At 48.1% G+C, this 19,360-nt stretch overlaps 1 protein-coding gene across 1 annotated transcript in view; it reads left to right on the top strand.

The window, feature by feature from the left end:
* Positions 1–273: 273 nt before the first annotated feature.
* Positions 274–19,360, top strand: part of LOC140425758 (anterior gradient protein 3-like) — a 31,199-nt gene continuing 12,112 nt past the window's right edge. The window contains exons 1-4 of the mRNA XM_072510199.1: positions 274–518; positions 5,754–5,817; positions 6,925–6,977; positions 13,162–13,238. Coding sequence (XP_072366300.1) covers positions 419–518; positions 5,754–5,817; positions 6,925–6,977; positions 13,162–13,238 — 294 coding nt within the window. The 5' untranslated portion in view covers positions 274–418. The remainder of the gene's footprint in view (positions 519–5,753; positions 5,818–6,924; positions 6,978–13,161; positions 13,239–19,360) is intronic.

Below are 19,360 nucleotides of genomic sequence, written 5' to 3'. Positions count from 1 at the left end.
TAAAACTAGCACAAATAGCAAAGCTATTTAATGAATATGTACTTCCCTTCCCTCTTTCTACTTCATCTTGGCATGCACATAACAATAACATTTCATTTTATATCCTTGCAAAAGGTATTAAAAGAACCAAGAATGGTCAGAGCTTTGTGAACTTATTGGATTGAATGAAGTTTTGATCAGCGCTGTTTCAGCTGAACGTCACACAGTTGCCATGGGAACTGCTATTTGATGAGGTGATTGCATAGCCACCTTACTTAAATAAATCATGCATTTCAAAAACCTTTTCCTACCAGGGACCTGCCTCAACAGTGAGTAAGACAGGCATTTCTCGTACTGAACTGAAGCAGAAAGAGTTATTAACTCTGTTTGACCAGTTCTTCCAGTTTGAATTTTATTCAAAGGTATAATTACAGCTATTATGCTGCGGTTATTTGTTCCTGTATTTTTGCTCCTGGTTGCTGCCACATCCAGCCAAGCGACGACAATCAAAAAAAGACCACCTCAAACACTGTCAAGAGGTATGTGATATTTACTTTATTGATTTAGTAATTAAATATTGCTTTTCTTGAATTTCTTCCAAGTTGGTATTGAAAGTTATATCAAAGAGGAGTGGGCTTTGCATAACTGCAAAAGCAGACTGCTGTGGCAGAAAGAACCAGATTTTGCATTTTAAACTCCCCTCACTGACTCGTGACTGAAGCGGATGGGAATGACGTGGAGGCCGGCTGACGGGAGCAGGCAGTCAGGCAGCTGCAGAGTGTCACTGGGGACCTATGGGGAAACATTCCCAGCAAAGAGAGTCAGGAAGGAGGGATCAGGTTCAAAAATGACCACTAGGTGAGGCGGGAAGTGCGATATTGGTGGCAATACTGCCACTCCTGGCCCACTAGGAACTTTACAAGAATTGTTTTCCATTAAATCTTTGCTGGGCTTCTTCTGAGCCTATCCTGCTTGCAGGTATTTTTATGCTGTAACACCATGATTGTGGTGATCCGAGCATTTGATGGTTAAAATTGCATTGCGGTATGAATTGCACCATCAGACCTGGAGACACTTCAGATGTTGATAGGTGGCATCCAAGTTCTCAAGAAGCAGGGAGATGAAATCACAGTGTAGCAGCTCAGCAAGCAGTACCTGTCTGCCATTTTAAGCCACCTGACATCTTGGGCGCAATTCTCCGCTCCCGCGACTAAGTGCCCATGCCATTGTGAACGCCATCTAGTTTCACGATGGCGCGAAACGGCCCCGATCGATTCAAGGCCCGAAAATGGGCTAGGAGCGGGGCCGCGAGGAACTCGGGGGGGGACGTGTCGCGAAAGCAGCGTCGTCAGCGCGCGCCGGGCATTGGCGCCGCCTTAAAGACGGCGCCGCGTAACTGGCATCACCCGCGCATGCATGGTTGCCGTCCTCCCCGAGGCCGCCCCGCAAGAAGATGTCAGATGGATCTTGCGGGGCGCGGAGGAAAGGAGGCTGGAGAATCGCCCGAGACAGCCAAAATGGCGATTCTCCGCTGTCTCCGCTATTCTTCGGCCCGAATGGGCCGAGCGGCCTGCCCAATACGACGGGTTCCCACTGGCGCCGTCCACACCTGATCACTGCCGGCGGGAACAGCACGGGAACGCTGGGGGATGGCCTGTGGGGGCGGAGGGGGGTTCCTGCACCGGGGGGGCCTCAAATGGGGTCTGGCCCATGATCGGTGCCCACCGATCGGCGGGCCGGCCTCTCTGAAGGAGGACCTCCTTTCCTCCGCGCCCCGCAAGATCCATCTGACATCTTCTTGCGGGGCGGCCTCGGGGAGGACGGCAACCACACATGCGCCGCCTTAAAGATGGCGCCGCGTAACTGGCATCACACGCGCATGCATGGTTGCCGTCCTCCCCGAGGCCACCCCACAAGAAGATGTCGGATGGATCTTGCGGGGTGACACAGTTATGCGGCGCCGGCCGCGTCATTTACGCGGCGCCGCTTTTACACGGCGCCAATACCCGGCGCACGCTGACGACGCTGCTTTCGCGACATGCCCCCCCCCCAGTTCCTCGCGGCCCCGCTCCTAGCCCATTTTCGGGCCTTGAATCGATCGTGATCGGGGCCGTTTCGCGCCGTCGTGAAACTTGACGGCGTTCACGATGGCGTGGGCACTTAGTCGCGGGAGCGGAGAATCGGACCCAGGGTGCTTATTTTTGTCCATGAACGATCTTGAAAGTAGGCAATAAACACTTGCACAGTCGACTACAACCTTCACTTGTATATCGCCAAAGGAAATTGTGAGAAACCTTTTGGGATTTAAAAAAAGAATTTACAGTGTTTTACTGACTATATTTATTTTCCTGCTACCTAAATATATCATTGTATTCATCTATTAACAGCTCCGCCACACAAAGACCACTTGCGTCCTAACTATAGTTAGAAAGCAAATCGATTTTTACGTCTTCTTAGTGTTGACATTTCAAGTTACATTTGCTTATAGTTCAGTTCCATTGTATATATTTATGGGCTCGAAACATAATTTAGAGATGATAAACTAATAAAAGTGACAAAACTTCACTCAGCACTCCTACTACTGACTGCCTTGTGGTCGACAAGCCCTGGCTGTGAACAGCAAGAGTTTAAAAAAATGCAGTTTCTAAATGATGCACAGTTTTATTTTATATTAATTGATAAAGTCGCTCTGAGAGGAGCTGTGGAGATCCCTAGAAAATGTTTGTACTAGTGGCAGAAGGACAGGAAGTTGTGCTGCGGTGACAGAGAAAGTTTTGCCCATGACTATGTATTTTTGTTACCATGGCCATATTGTCAAGATACAACCCTCAGATGCAAGCTCTCTAAATCCTCCCATGCCACTTCCAAAAACTTTATTGGGCAGGATTTTCCGCCCAAGCTGTCACATGTTTCGAGGCAGTGGAGCTGGCCCGCCATTGGCCAGTGGTTGGATCTTCTGGTCCAGTTGTTGTCGATGGGATTTCCCATTGACTGCACCCCTCGCCGCCGGGAAACCCGTGGCGGGGTGCATCAGCAGCGGGACTGGAAGATCTCACTGATGTGAATGGCTGGAAAATTGCGGCCATTGCATCTGAAGTGATTTTCCTGTCAAAATAACAGTGAGGCTATTGCTGTCTGCCTCACCACTGAAATCCTTCCAAATAGAATAGAATACTACAGTGCAGAATGAGACCATTCAGTCCATCGTGTCTGCACTGACCCTATGAAAGAGCACACTGCACAGGACCCACAAACTAATCTGCACATCCCTGGACACTAAGGCAAAATTTAGCATGACCAATCCACCTAACCTGCACATATTTGGACTGTGGAAGGGAACTGGAGCACCCTGAGGAAACCCACGTTGACACAGGGATATTGGGCAAACTCCTCACAGTCACCAGAGGCTGGAATTGAACCCGAGAACCTGGTGCTGGGAGGCAGAAGTGCTAACCACTGTGCCAACATGCAATCCCGTGAGTTTTCCCACATACATGGTCTACAGTAGTTCAAGAAACCAGTACACCACCACCTTCTCACGGGCAATTAGGGATGTGCAGTGCATGCTGGCCTAGCCGGCAATGCCCACATCCCAGGAGCAAATAAAGAAAATTGCATTAAGTTGCCATATTGTAAGTTAAGTACAAACCACAAAGGGAGGGAGGAACTTAAAATTATCATTGTCACAAGGGAAAAGTATAGGAAAACTAATGGGACGAAAAATGTGTCTGCAGAGATAGTTGATGCACTAATCGTAGTCTTCCAAAATTCCCTAGGTTCCAGAAAGATTCCAGCAGGTTAGCAAACTGCAAATATAACACTTCTATTCAAAAAAGTGAGTCAGAAAGCAACAAACAATAGAACAGTTCGTCTAACGTCTGCCATTGGGAAAATGCTGGAATACATCACTTAAGAAGTAATAGCAGAACATTTAGAAAATGATAATACAATCAAGCACAGTCAACATGGTATAATGAAAGGGCAATCATGTTTGAAAAATGTATTAGTTTTTTGAGGATGTAATAACCAGGGTGGATAAAGCAGAACCAGGAGATGTAGGGTTTTTGGATTTCCAGAAGACATTTAAGAGCAATGACCCTATCGAAGGGTGGAGCAGGTTCGAGGGGCCAAACGGCCTACTCCTGTTCTTATTTCTTATGATCTTATGGCCTTCTTATGGGTGCCACATACAAGGTTACTATACGAGATAAGATGTCATGATGTTGGTGGTAATATATCAGCATGGATCGAAGATTCACTATTGAACAGAAAACTGGGAGTCGGGATAAGTGGGTAATTTTCAGGTTATCAATCTATGAATAGTGATGTGCCACAGGTGTCGGTACTGTGGTGACAACTATTTATAATCTATATTGATAACTTAGATGAAGCGACCGAGTGTACTGTAGCCAAGTTTGCTGATGGTACAAAAATAGGTAGAAAAGCAAGTTCTGAGTAGGACACAAAAGGATATTGATCACTTATGTGTATGGATAAAATGTGGCAGAGTATCAGTGTGAGAAAAATAAATGTGGCGTACAAATGATGGGAAAATATGATTGTCCAAACAGAAAAGTGGAATATTATTTAAATGGAGAACCTGCAGAATCCTGCAATACAGATGGATCTGTATATCCTCATGCATGGATCACAGGAAGTTTGCATGCAGGTACATCAAGTAAGTCGGAAGACAAACTGAGTTTTAGCATTTATTGCAAGGTGGATGGATATGAAAGTAGAAAAATCTTGTTACAACTGTAGAGGATGTTGGTGAGACTGCACCGAGAGTGCTGTGCACAATTCAGGTTTCCTTATTTATGGAGTGATATACCTGAGTTGGAGACAGTTCAGAGAAGGCTCACTAGCCTGGGATGAAGGGATTATCTTGGGGAAAGGTTGAGCAGGCTGGGTCTGTACTCATTGGAGTTCAGAAGAATGAGATCTGATCTCATTGAAAGATCTCACAAGATTCTGATGGGGTTTAACAGTGTGGGTGCTGAGAAGACGTTTTCCTTGTGGGGGAATCTAGGACGGGAGGCACAATTCAAAAATAAGGGGTCTTATATTTGAGACAGAGGTGAGGAGGAATTTATTTTCTCGAGTGTCTTAGTCTTTGGAATTATCTTCCAAATCTTACACAGATTTTTGATCCGCAGAAAGTCATAGGTGATGGATTGGAAGCAGGAAATTGGAGTTATCACTCGAACCCAATCACAGAATCATAGAATTTACAGTGCAGAAGGAGGCCATTCAGCCCATCGAGTCTGCACCGGCTCTTGAAAGAGCACCCCAGTTAAGCCCAAGCCTGTCCCCATAACCCAGTAACACCACCTAACCATTTTTGGACACTAAGGGCAATTTATCATGGCCAACCCACCTAACATGCACATCTTTGGTCTGTGGGAGGAAACCGGAGCACTCGGAGGAAACTCACGCAGACACGGGGAGAACGTGCAGACTCTGCACAGACAGTGACCCAAGCCGGGAATCGAACCTGGGAAGCAACTATGCTAACCACTGTGCCACCGTGCTGCCCTGGTCAAATGGTGGAGCAGGCTCAGTGGGCCAAATGCCCTAGTCCTGATCCTATTTCTTATGATCTTTGACATTAGAGGCTGAATTAATGCTACTCATCCAAAATTAATTCTTTACTCTTAAATTAATTTCTGAAAATGCATATCAATATGATGGTCCCTTGCAATTAACTGGAACATAGTAGATGAAACTGATTATTAAACATTTGTCTAATGTTGTTGTGCGTATTATTGTTTTAGGTTGGGGGGATGATTTAACATGGGTTCAAACCTATGAAGAAGGGCTTTACAAAGCAAAGAAAAGGTAAGAACATTTTGCCAATTTTAATGTTTTACTGCAATACTGAAGGATTCAAATTGAACAAATGCTATGGCAACTAGAATAAATATGGCTATAAATTTGTATCCGGTAAGGGGCGTTGTTTTAGAGTTCTGTTTGGAAGCTGCAGAAAATAAACCAAGCTCCTGTTCATGGGTGAAGTAACATTGAAAGTAAAATTGATTGAATTGGTTGATGAAGTTTTTTCATGTAATTGTCTAACCACCAAAGCACTGCAAAGATGTAAGCAAATGACTGCGGATGCTGGAATCTGAAACAAAAACAGAAATACTGGACAATCTCAGCAGGTCTGACAGCATCTGTGGAGAGAAAAGGGGGACAACGTTTCGAGCCTGCATGACTCGTTGTCAAAGCAAAAGGTCATCCAGACTCGAAACATTAGCTCCCTTCTCTCTCCACAGGTTATGTCAGACCTGTTGCTATTGTCTAGTATTTTCTGTTTTAGTTGCTGCAGAGAGGTAACTGTTATGTCAGCTCTCTGCAAGACTTCCATCCTTATGTCATGATCATAGGATCAGCCAGAATTGTATCTTAATGGTTTGGCCTTAATTTTTTTCTATTTGGTGAAGTGAACACTACTTGGACATACTTTCCACTGGTAACTATAATGAAGGAGGTGTTGAAAATTTGAATCCTGACCCTGAGATTGTGGTGTCTAACTCACATACTTTTCTTAGAATCCACAGAATCCCTAAAGTGCAGAATGAGACCATTCATCCCATTGAGTCTGCACCAATCCTCACAAAGACCATCTCAACTAGGCCCACTCCCCCACCCTATCCCTGTAACCCCACCGAACCTACACATCTTTGGACACTAAAGGGCACATTTAGCATGGCAAATCCACCTAACCTGCCCATCTTTTTGACTGTGGGAGAAAACAGGAGAACGCAGAGGAAACCCATGCAGACAAGGAGAGAATGTGCAAACTTCACACACATAGTCACCCAAGGCTGGAATTGAAACCGAGTTCAGCAGTCAATTCAGCAGTCGATGTATAGATAGGCCATGTTGTAACTATGATAATTTTCTGAATGTCTTTTCTGAGTTGCACATTATTTATTGTTTTAGCAACAAGCCATTAATGATCATCCACCACTTGCAAGACTGCAAGTACTGTCAAGGTAAATGATCTGTTCTTTGAGATTCTTTCAGCTTGATTGTCAGAGAGCTATTTAATTACATTACAGTAATTTGATGTTCACTTGTGATGCCATAACCTCCAGGACTAGGGGCCAAGCATTGGAAAATTGGATTACTGTGGTCAAGATTTTGGTTGACCGGCGTGGTCACGATGGGCCGGATGACCTCGTTTAAATGCCCTCCTGCCGGAACATCACCCCCTCAATGAATATTGATCGGGCACCGCCGTCATGTCATGCTGGCACGATATGAAACAGCTCTATAAATTGTGATATCAGTAGCCAACACTGTGGGAGTCGCTGGCCCTGGCACCCGTCTATGATGCCAGGTGTACCGTTGGTTGGCACTGCCCTTGCTGGGGACTGCCATGGCTGCTACCATGGGTGATCTGCCGGTTGGGCGGGAGTTTGAGACGGGAGGGGCATTGTGGCGGGGGAGGGTGCAGGGGGGTGAGGGGGGAGCACCAATAGGGCTGGTGTCACTATGCAGGACCAGGGGCCAAGGTAGGTGGTCAGTGGGTGCGCAGCAAGATGACCACCGTAATCGCGGTTGGTGCCTGGGCACCAGCACAATCCCATGGCGGGGGGGGGGGTACCGCTGGCCACCCGGCCCACCTCCACCTCAGCCAGCACGGCCAGTGTGTGGGCCGGCAGCCTGCAGCCACTCATCTCCATGTCCTACCTTCTCTCTCAGCAGCCACCACGTCAGGTTCATGATGTTTGAGAACACACGTGGACTGCACCGTCGGGAACTCGGCCCATCAGTGGCTGCGAATCACAGGTGGGCCCACTAATGAGATGCAAATGGCGTTTAAACTCTGCTTGGTACGTGGCACATTTACGCCATTTTCGGGGTGATGGTGAATCATGATTTGGCATCAAACCAGCGCCTGCCGTGATTTTGGCATCAGAAGCTATCACCGTTCAATCGCTTTTCCTGATTTCAGTGTTGGCCGACAGAGAATCCCGTCCTATGTTTTCCTGGGGCGAGCGTAGCAGAGGCAAGTAACAAGAAGCACGGCGAGAATCACGAGTTAAAGGGACTGAATATATGGTGACTTTTCCCGCAATTCTCCCAGGTTTTCTCGGTGTGAGCGACACTTTGAAGAAATATGGAATGATCCGCCCTCTGAATCTAAGTAGTGGGAGGCAGAAGGAAGTGAGCAGTTGTTGCTTTGTTTGTGATAGATGCTTGGAAGTAAAGAGCCAATGAAAAACTGTAGCTGGATTCTCTGTTTCTGAGGCGAAGTGCTGACGCCAGCGGAGGATCCTGGGTGTTCCACGACAGGAATATCATCGCGAAGCCCTCACCGATTCCTGTACCGGTGAGGGGCTAGCACTGGCATCACGTGGAACACCTGCCGAACATGGGGAAAACGACCGGAAAATCGCCGGGTCCCGACCGCACATGTTCAGGGCTGACATGCTGCAGCCACGCCCACCTACATCCGCACCAGTCGAGCAGGAAAACCTGGCGCTGGCCATGCTGGACAGCGTACCCGCCCACCCTGACCCAACAGCCCACCTCCTGGCCACCCCCCACCATTTCCTGCAGCCCTAGCAGAAGCCCCCAGCCAGCGGCACGGATCTCTGCCGAGTGTGGCGGCACTGGACAGTGTCCGCAGCCGGCATGCCAAGTTCCCAACCGCTGGAACCACACGTGGTCCGCGACGTCGGGAACATGGCCCATTGGAAGTGGAGCATCGTGTGTGGGCCAGCTGATGACGCTCCAACGGGGTTACGACTGCGCACGACCTGATGACGCTGATTTAGAGGGGGTGGAGCTCCACGAACCGGCATCAAACTGGCACCTGCCACGATTTCACCGCCAGGAGCCATTCTCCGCCCAATCGCGTTCTCGATTTCGACATCGGGCTATGGAGAACTCCGCCCTGTGAAATCAATGGAATGGCCATGAATGTTGGCAAAAGAGTTTACACGAAAGGAGGGATTGGTAGTTGCACTTACTGGCACAAAATATCTAATGTAATAACATCAGTCAGAAGTTTCTAATTGTTTTCATTGTCTGTTCTTGGGACTCACCTAGTAAAGAACTGTAATCGCATTGTTGGAGACTCACCAGGTCTCCAGCTGTACTGGAGTGATTCAAGAGCTTTTATAGAAATGTCCATGTACTGCTCCAAAATTACTAGACCCATGACACTATTTGAAGAACAGCACAGGAGGCCAATGACCAATATTTACCCCTCATCCATGATGAGCAAAACATTTTACCTGCTTCTCCATCTTGTGTGGTTTAAAACTGCACACATTGGTTATCATGTTTGCCACTGTGGTGATATGCATCACTGTAAATACACAAGGGGTTAATGTAGGTACACTGCAACTAAATAAACAGGAGAGGGAGCACCAGAGACATCATGACACACAGACATTCACCCAATAGGTCAGTAAGATAGGACGCGACCAATGGGCAGTCAAGACACACCCAGAGGTGACACTACCACAATATAAAAGGACAGGGCACACATGCTCTTTCTCTTTCCATAGACGACACTCAGAGACACAGGGGCAGATCGGAAGCATCACACCCACGCATGGATTAGAGCAGACTGGTTAGTTAGATTGTGTTACTATCGTTAGATTTGCAGGAGAGTCGAACCCAAGTAGGAGAATTGTTCAATAAATGTGTTAAACCTATCTCCAAGTCTGAACCTTCCTTTGTCAGAGTATACATCAAGGAAGCAGCTTATGCTACGTGAAGAAGCATAACACAACATGGTACATAGTTCAACTCAACAAATCCGTGACTACCAGCAATAGCACCCAGGCAAGATGTTCGAAATTCCGGTTCCACAGCAGCTCAGGTACCCCGGCAATCTCAGTGCAAACTGGCGTGCATTCAGGCAGAGATTAGAGATCCACCTGGTAGTGTCCGACCTAGATGGCGTGGCGGATGCAGAGAAAATAAAGCTGCGGCTCACCATCGCGGGTGCAAAAGCAGCAGAAATATTCAAGACCTTCAAGTACTCCAAAGGGCAAGAAAAGAGAGACTTCCAGACAGTCCTGGACAAGTTTCGAGAATACTGCGAGGAACACACAAGAGAGAACAGTAAAAGAGGCGCCAATACTCACCACGAAGCGCCAATACTCACCACGAGGCGAAGGCAGGCCTGCAAATGCAGAAAATGGCAGTTCTGATTGGCAGCCATCTTGGGAAAGGAGCCGCACAGGAAATGAAATGAAATGAAAATGAAAATCGCTTATTGTCACAAGTAGGCTTCAATGAAGTTACTGTGAAAATCCCCTAGTCGCCACATTCTGGCACCTGTTCAGGGAGGCTGGTACGGGAATTGAACCGTGCTGCTGGGCTGGTTGATCTGCTTTAAAAGCCAGCGATTTAGCCCAGTGTGCTAAACCAGCCCCTCATGCGTAGTTCCCCAAAAGAAGCGTACCGGCAAAACAGGGTTTTGCGCATGCGCAGTTGCACAAAGAGCGCAAAGTAAAGGAGAAGCGATCCGCGCATGCACGATCCGTTCCTACACTCTACGTTACCAGCGTCATGACGTCAGAGGCCCCGGACCATGCCCACTTAAAGGGGAAATGTCCCAAAACGGTTTTTAAAAATTTAAAGCCGGAAAACACAATTCTTTCACCTGGAACGACAGCACAATACCACAGTAGCTGAAAGTAACCCCTGCAGAACCCTGCAACTAGCAGTTAGCACTGCCCAAAGTAATGATTTAGTCCTTGACGACTACGACTCACACGTTGATTACTTCTTTGGACATCGCGAGCACAATGACAGCTCTGACACAAAAAGTGATGAGATGGTCCTTGAAGACTGCTGCTCAGACGAAGATTTCATCTTTGGAGATGGCGACCCCAGTACCAAATCCGAACCGCAACGCAATGTGTTGTACAGTGAAGAATCCGACACAGATATGGACATGTTCTTTAGATTTGAGGATCTTCAGCCCAGCATATATGACATCCCGCCTCGTGAGTGCAGGATTATGCTGCGGCCTGACGCCAAGAGGCAGAGAGTGGTACAAGCCCACAGAGAACGGCCTGCTGCCGCACAGAGAGTGGTCCACGCACCACGAAGAATCCCCGACTCTGCACAGAAAGCAATGATGGACTCCACAGCGAGACAACTGCACGTCTCTACACAGAGAACACAGAAAGACTCCACAGCGATACCACTGCACGACTCTGTTGAGAGCGTACAAATCGACTCCACAGCGAGACCACTGCATGACTCCACACAGGGAACGATCCCAGACTCCACAGAGAGAGCGATACAAGCCTCCACAGTGAGCTCGTGGACAGACTCCACGATGGAAGCAACGCAAGACTCCAGACCGCAGTCCTTGCATGAACAAGACCATGAAGGTCTAGCAACCTCAAGTGAACAGCAAGAAGACTATGACAGTCTACCACGCTCAAGTGTACACCAAGAAGACTATGACAGTCTACCACGACAAGAAGACACTGAGGCTCTACCCACTGTATGTATGACAAGTGACAACGGCATTCCACTTCCCATACCAGATGTACAATGTGACAGACCTCAACTAGTGTGTACAGAGGCACTCGACAATCACAGTGAGACTACTGGTGACTCCGGTGACACCACGTTAATTCAAACCTCATCCGCTCGAGCCTCTCCACAAGCAAATGCATTCCTGAATGTTTTGACTCCGGACGGGGAACATCACAAAACCTCAGAAGATTCAAGTGAACCTGAAATGACTCCGGACGGGGAGCATCAAGAAACCTCAGCTGACTCAAGTGAACCTGAAATGACTCCGGACAGGGAGCATCAAGAAACCTCAGCTGACACAGGTGAACCAGAAAGGGCTCCAGACGGGGAGCATCGACAAGCCAAAGCTGATTCAAGTAAGCCGGACATTACTCCAGATGGGGAGCGCCGCGGACTCAGTGACGGTACACTCAAGGAAACAGCAGATGCCACAAAGACGCTGACACGAGTAACTGTGTGAAGGACTCATATTATCCACAGAGGGTGGTCGTTGAGCGCAACAAACACAACAACAAACCCTACAAATCCAACAACAAAGACAACAACAAGAAGTGTACCAAAGGCAACAACGGCAACAACAAGCATGACAAAAACAACAATGGAACCACGGCTGGTACGACATGGTACAACTCTGCAAATGCGGGACACTGTTACTGTTCAGCTCAGTACAATGACATACCATAGCAGTATGACACAGATTACGTACATTGCTAACACAAGCATTGAAAGAAAAAAAAGAGTCCAAATCAGACGACGAAGTGATTTGACCATTTCGTAGTTCCGTAAGCACAGGGACACTGATGGCGTTCACAAGGACATGCCGCCATCAACATCATCACTTCACCAACACAAGAAAGCCACTCGACCATATTAATTCATGAACTTTGGACTCATACATATGATTTGGACGTATTGTGTCATCATCACGCATCATGATTTGTACATGTCATCACTTATCTGCCTATTATGTTCAATTTTCTTTAAAACTGTACAGAAAATATGTAACACGAAAAAAGGGAGGATGTGGTGATATACATCACTGTAAATACACAAGGGGTTAATGTAGATCCACTAGGACACTGTAAATACACAAGGGGTTAATGTAGGTACACTGCAACTAAATAAACACTAGAGGGAGCACCAGAGACATCATGACACACAGACATTCAACCAATAGGTCAGTAAGATAGGACATGACCAATGGGCAGTCAAGACACACCCAGAGGTGACACTACCACAAGGGGGCTACCCATATAAAAGGACAGGGCACACATGTTCTTTCTCTTTCCATAGACGACACTCAGAGACACAGGGGCAGATTGGAAGCATCACACCCACCGCATGGATTAGAGCGGACTGGTTCGTTAGATTGAGTTACTATAGTTAGATTAGCAGGAGAGTCGAACCCAAGTATTTCAATTGTTCAATAAATGTGTTAAACCTATCTCCAAGTCTGAACCTTCCTTTGTCAGAGCATAGATCAAAGAAGCAGCTTATGCTACGTGAAGAAGCATAACACAACAGCCACATGAACACAAAGATTATATTTTAACAGTAAAGCATTTTGGGACATCCTGCGGAAAGGTATTCTATCCATGCAACCTTTCTCTTCTTATTACTATAGCACACACAACACGTGATATTATCAATCTTTTTCAGCACTGAAGGATGTTTTTGCTGGAAATGAAGAAATCCAGACGATGGCTGACAAAGATTTCATTATGTTAAATCTAATGGTAAGGATTCCTCTACTTACTGATGCTAAGGGAAAACTTTACAAACTTGTACTTCTGGCTTGCAATTTACTCACGCGGAATGCACGTTCAAAATTTGTTCTGCCGATGAAAATTACTGGTCCAGTTTGTTGGACCAAATTGGAAAAGGAGTTTGATAAGTGGGAATGCTTGAAAAATAAACACCAGGGCAAGCAGAAAGATCAAGGTTTTTGCAGGTGTACAGTACCTTCAAGAACAGTACTGAGTTGGGACCTCTAATTCGTAAATCACTGGGCACAAAAGGGCTGCAGCCAAGCCCAGAGATAAAGGATGGCTCATTCTCTTCAGCTCATTGAAGAGAAAGATCACAGACAAGTTCTGCTACGGAGGACTTCGATGAGGACTCGATAGGGCAGTAGAACACTGTAAGAGAAGCATGCTGAAATGCTGGGTACATTGGTTGGACTGCTAGACTGTTAGCTGTCACTGCCAAGGAGCATGGAGGAGACCCACTCCCAATTGGCAAAGGGCCTGACATAGAACCTCCAAAAAGTGAAAGAGAGGTTGAGCAGCAAATCTGCAGGGAATTCACAGAGATGTACAAGAAACCTAGTGTGGTGGTGCTGAAAAATTTGATTCCCCAAATATCAATTGGGATAATGTCAGAGTAAAAGAGTAAAGAAGGGGAGAAATTTCATGAAACGTGTTCAGGAAAACTTCCTTGACCAAAAGTTCTTGGTCGAACTGGGAAGGGGGAATTGCTGGACCTGGTGTTGGGAAATGAGGAGGGCCAAGTGTCTATAGGGAACACATGAGGAGGAGTGATAATTGTATCATTATGTTTATATTAGCAATGGAAAAGAGCTAGAACAATCTAAAGAAGTGTTTCTAAATTGGAAGACGGATGACAGGGGATCTAGCCAGGGTAAAATGGAATTAAAGATTGGCAGGAAAAACTGTAACAGAACAATGGGTGATCTTTAAGTAAGTGCTGTTTCAGATACAGGCTAGGTACATTCCAAAAAGGCAGATATCTAAGAGAACCAAAGCCAGAGCTTCTTGGGTGAGAGCCTTAACTCCATGCTTGAGGGACAGTCATTGCTATGGGCCATTACATGCACAGCCTGCACAATATTCTCCATGAATATGTATTACTTGCATGCATCCCAACACTTGAAAATAGCACTATCCTGACATCCATGGTTCTGTCAGTGAGCCTGACCCATTGGGGCCGGATTTGCACTGCATTCGCCCTGACTGCAAACAGCGACTTGGGCACAAACTCTCATGAGAATCAGAAAACAAGATCTCATTTTCTGATTTTCCACACCCCTCACCGGTGACACAATGAGGTTCCTGCCCAGAAAAGGTGTGATCCTCATTTCAATTGAATTTAATAATTGGAAATACAATTAAAATGTCTTCCCCGCTATATGTGCCCCCCCACATGAAAGAAATCCTCCCTCGCCGACATGACATCACATCGGCAAGGTTTACAACCACTTTTGAAAAATGTAAAGCAGCCAAAGGGAACCCACCGGAGGTGCACAGTGTAGACTACGGGGAGAGAGGGACATGCCTGGGGCACTGCCATCTGACAATGCCAGGGCGTAGTGGCGACGGGCCCTTAGGTGAACTCCATTGTGCGGGGGGGGCGGTTCCCCTTATGTGTGGGAGGGGCTGCCCCGGTGTTTGTGGGGGGAGGGGTCCACTTATCAAGGGGGAGGATTTGCCCTGGCGCATGTGGAGAGGGGTGTTTCCTCATATCCATGGGTGGGAGGGAGAGTATTTTTTTCAGCGCAGATCAGGGCACCCTTTAAAAATGACACTCGATCTTTATGGAGTCAGCATTACTGGTTCTTTCAGGGCCCTCCTTGCCAGCATAACAGCAAAAACCACAAACACACATTTCCTATATGCAGTGTGCTAGAGTATCTGGAGAGAAAACGCAACTGTGCAGCTGGAGAGCTGCACGCTGGTTTTCTCGCCTCAGCCAGCGCTCTGTGCACAGAGTGGAAAATACCTCCCACATTCTTTGGTCAAAGGCACTCACATTTAGCTCATGAGCAATTTATAGATTTCTGCCAATTTGGCTCCCAAATCACGCATGTACAAGAGGGTTTTGCCTTTGCTGCCAGGCTATAATATAGATTCATTGGAAAATCCAAAAATAATGTAAGCTTGTATAGCTTTTGCATTCAGTCCTTTCACATCTATTCACGACTGGTGGTGAATGTCATAATATACACCAGTATATCATGGTGCAGACACACACACTGATGGACACCACAGCAAGACCAATCAATACACACAACACCGCAGCCAATTACCAGTTAGAGCACACTCACTATATAGACAGAGGGCTACAGAGTTCCCGTTCATTCGGGATGTAGCTTCTCAGAAGGCCAGAGCTGACAGCTTGCAGTACAGATCTTCATGTGCTGAGTGCATAGTCTGGTAAGGACAGGCATAGGTCTTTAGTTTAATCTAACATCGTGTCAACCCACAGTGAAAGTATGTTCAACAGTTTCTAACTTAATAAAATAGTGTTGCACTATTTTAAGTGTTGGTGGCCTGTATGTGTTCCACGGATCCAGAGCACCCAACACATCATGATACCAGGAGTTGAGGGATGATAGAACTTCTTAGACCTACCTGCAAGTGATCTGCCTTCCACCAGCATACAGCCATCCTGCAAAATGGACAGCGTCCGCCCGCCGCCGCCGCTCCGCATCACCGGTAATCTAGGGGCCAACTGGAAGATATTCAAACAACGCTTCCAGCTCTACCTTGGAGCCACAGACCGGGAAGCTGCCTCAGACACCAGGAAGATCGCTCTCTTCCTATCCACGGCCGGGGAACATGCCATCCACATTTTGAATTCTCTCACCTTTGCTGATGGTGAAGATAAATCAAAATTCAAGATGGTCCTCCTCAAGTTTGACAGTCACTGCAACATCGAGGTGAATGAAAGTTTCAAGCGCTATATATTCCAACAGCGTATGCAGGGTAAGGATGAACCTTTCCAGTCCTTTCTCATTCACTTCCGCATCCTTGCGCAGTCCTGCAAGTACGGGCCCACCTCCGACTCCATGATACGCAACCAGATCGTTTTCGGTGTTCAGTCGGATCCCCTACGACAGCAGCTCCTCAAGGTAAAGCAGCTCCCCTCGCGATTGCCATTGAGACCTGCGTGCTACATGAGAACACGCCATTAGTCGGTATTTCCACATTCAAGCGGCTCAGATGGCGCGGCAAGGTCCCCACGAGGCAGAACGGATCCAAGCAATCGAGCAACTCCAGGGCCTCAGCTCTGGATGAGGGCGGCCATTTCGCCCACTTTTCACAGACTCCCGCGCTTGTGCGCACCGAACGAGGGGACGGCGACGTCGATGAATGTACTGCGCAGGTGCGCACCACGTACGACCGCACCGCGCATGAGCGGTGGCGCAGCGAACGTACTGACGCTACAATGTGCGGCAACTGTGGCTCTGCCCACTTAAAGCGTCAATGCCCTGCCAAATCCCAACGATGCCTGAGATACAGCAAACTTGGCCACTATGCTGCTTTATGCAGATCAGCTCAGCCTGCCAACTCTTGTCGCTCCAGCCAGCCTCGCAGGAATGTCCGGGCAATTCAACCCACGGTCACCGAGTCCGACTCGGACCTGCAACCCGATATTGACACCAACGACCCGAAGGCGCCTTTTTGAGTCGGTATCGTTACAAAAAACAGGGTGTCCCCGAAGCAAAGAATCCAGCCTTTATCGGTATACAGCATCAATCCAGACGATGAGTGGTGTGCCACCCTTACGGTCAACCGGTCCCAATTACGATTTTGCCTGGACACTGGTGCCTCCGCCAATCTCATTGCGTGGTCTGACCTCCAAAGCCTTCGTGTCCAAAGCCATCCTCCCATCAGCCTGCCAGCTGTTAGATTATAATGGCAATGCCATTGCTGCCAGCGGCTCATGCCAACTTGAAGTGACGCACAGGTCACGCAAAGCCATCCTTTCCTTTGAAATCATGGGCTCCTCGAAAGCCTCCCTGCTTGGCGTGCAGGCATGCAACCTGTTGAACCTAGTTCCGAGAGTTCACTCTCTCTCCTGCTGACGCGTCTGCCTTTCAGGACACCGACTTCAGGGCACAGCTCAACGCCTCAAGGACTGCCTCAAGCAGCAGCTGCAGGACCTCCAGAACGAAGGAGTGATTTCCAAAGTCACGGAACCAACCGACGGGGTCAGCTCCGAGTGGGTCAGCTCCATGGGATGTGTAAAAAAGCCTTCCGGCAAATTGAGAATTTGCATTGATCCCAAGGATCTAAATCGCAATATCACGAGGGAGCATTATCCAATTCCCAAGCGCGAAGATCCCACATGTGAGATGGCTCGCGCCAAGCTCTTTACCAAACTCGATGTCTCAAAAGGATTCTGGCAAATCCAGCTTAATAAATCCAGCAGGAAACTCTGCACATTTAACACCCCCTTTGGCAGATATTGTTACAACAGGAGGCCGTTCGGGATCATCTCTGCATCAGAAGTGTTCCATAGGATTATGGAACAAATGATGGAAGGTATTCAAGGTGTTCGCGTCTATGTCGATGACATAATCATTTGGTCCAGGAGCATGTTAGTCGCCTCCAGCGCGTATTCAGATGTATACATGAGCATGGCCTCTGCCTCAACAGGGCCAAACGCTCTTTTGGTCAGACGGAACTCAAGTTCCTCGGGGACCACATCTCCCAATTGGGTGTGCAGCCGGATGTGGACAAGGTAGCTGCCATCACAGCTATGAAAACACCAGAGGACAAGAAGGTGGTCCTCCGATTTCCGGGCATGGTCAATTTTTTAGGGATGTTTATCCCTAACCTCGCCTCTCATACCACGGCTCTCAGGAACCTGGTCAGGAAGACGACAGACTTCCAATGGCCCCCTGTCCACGAGCGCGAATGGAGAGAACTCAAAACAAAACTGACCACGGCCCCGGTCTTAGCTTTCTTTGATCCAGCAAAGGAGACCAAAATTTCGACCGATGCCAGTCAATCCGGCATTGGGGCAGTGCTCCTTCAACGTGATGAGGCCCCCGCCGCATATGCGTCACGTGCGATGACCCCCACGGAGCAGCGCTATGCGCAGATTGAAAAGGAGTGCCTGGGCCTTCTGACCGGTGTGGTTAAGTTTCACGATTATGTCTACGGACTTCCTCAATTCACCGTTGAGACCGACCATCGCCCGCTGGTCAATATAATACAGAAAGACTTGAACGACATGACGCCTCGCCTCCAGCGTATTCTTCTCAAGCTCCGGCGATACGACTTCCAGCTGGTGTACACCCCAGGCAAAGACCTCATCATTGCTGATGCTCACCCCAGGGCAGTCAACACTCCATGTGACCCAGCGGGATCTGTCTGCCAGGTTGACGCCCATGTGACATTCGTGGTCTCCAATCTACCTGCCTCGGATGAACGCCTCGTCCAAATTCGCCGCGAGACGGCGGCTGACCCCTTACTACAGCGTGTCATGCGCCACCTAACGGACGGGTGGCTCAAGGGCCAATGCCCTCAATTCTATAATGTCAGAGATGATCTGGCAGTAGTAGACGGGGTTCTTCTAAAACCGGACCGCATTGTCATCCCGCATAGCATGCGCCAGCTTGTCCTGGAACAACTACACGAGGGCCACCTTGGCGTGGAAAAGTGCTGCCGACTGGCCCGAGAGGCAGTGTACTGGCCCGGCATTAATGAGGACATAGCCAACACAGTGTTCAACTGCCCCACTTGTCAGCGCTTCCAGCCGGCCCAACCACGTGAGACCCTGCAGCCCCATGAGTTGGTCACGTCACCATGGACCAAGGTGGGCATCGACCAGTTCCACGTGCTGGGTAGAGACTATGTCCTCATCGTGGGCTACTTTTCGAATTATCCGGAGGTGATACGGTTGCACGACCTCACCTCGTCTGCAGTCATTCGTGCATGTAAAGAAACCTTTGCTTGACACGGCATCCCGCTCACGGTTATGTCGGACAATGGCCCCTGCTTTACCAGCCAAGAATGGTCCAACTTTGCCAGGCGTTACAATTTTTCCCATGTGACGTCCAGTCCCCTGTACCCCCAATCCAACAGCAAAGCGGAGAAGGGAGTACATA

The sequence above is a fragment of the Scyliorhinus torazame genome, chromosome 6 (assembly GCF_047496885.1).
Source record: "Scyliorhinus torazame isolate Kashiwa2021f chromosome 6, sScyTor2.1, whole genome shotgun sequence".
NCBI classification, from domain to species: Eukaryota; Metazoa; Chordata; class Chondrichthyes; order Carcharhiniformes; family Scyliorhinidae; genus Scyliorhinus; species Scyliorhinus torazame.
This window is presented reverse-complemented; position numbering and strand designations above follow the sequence as displayed.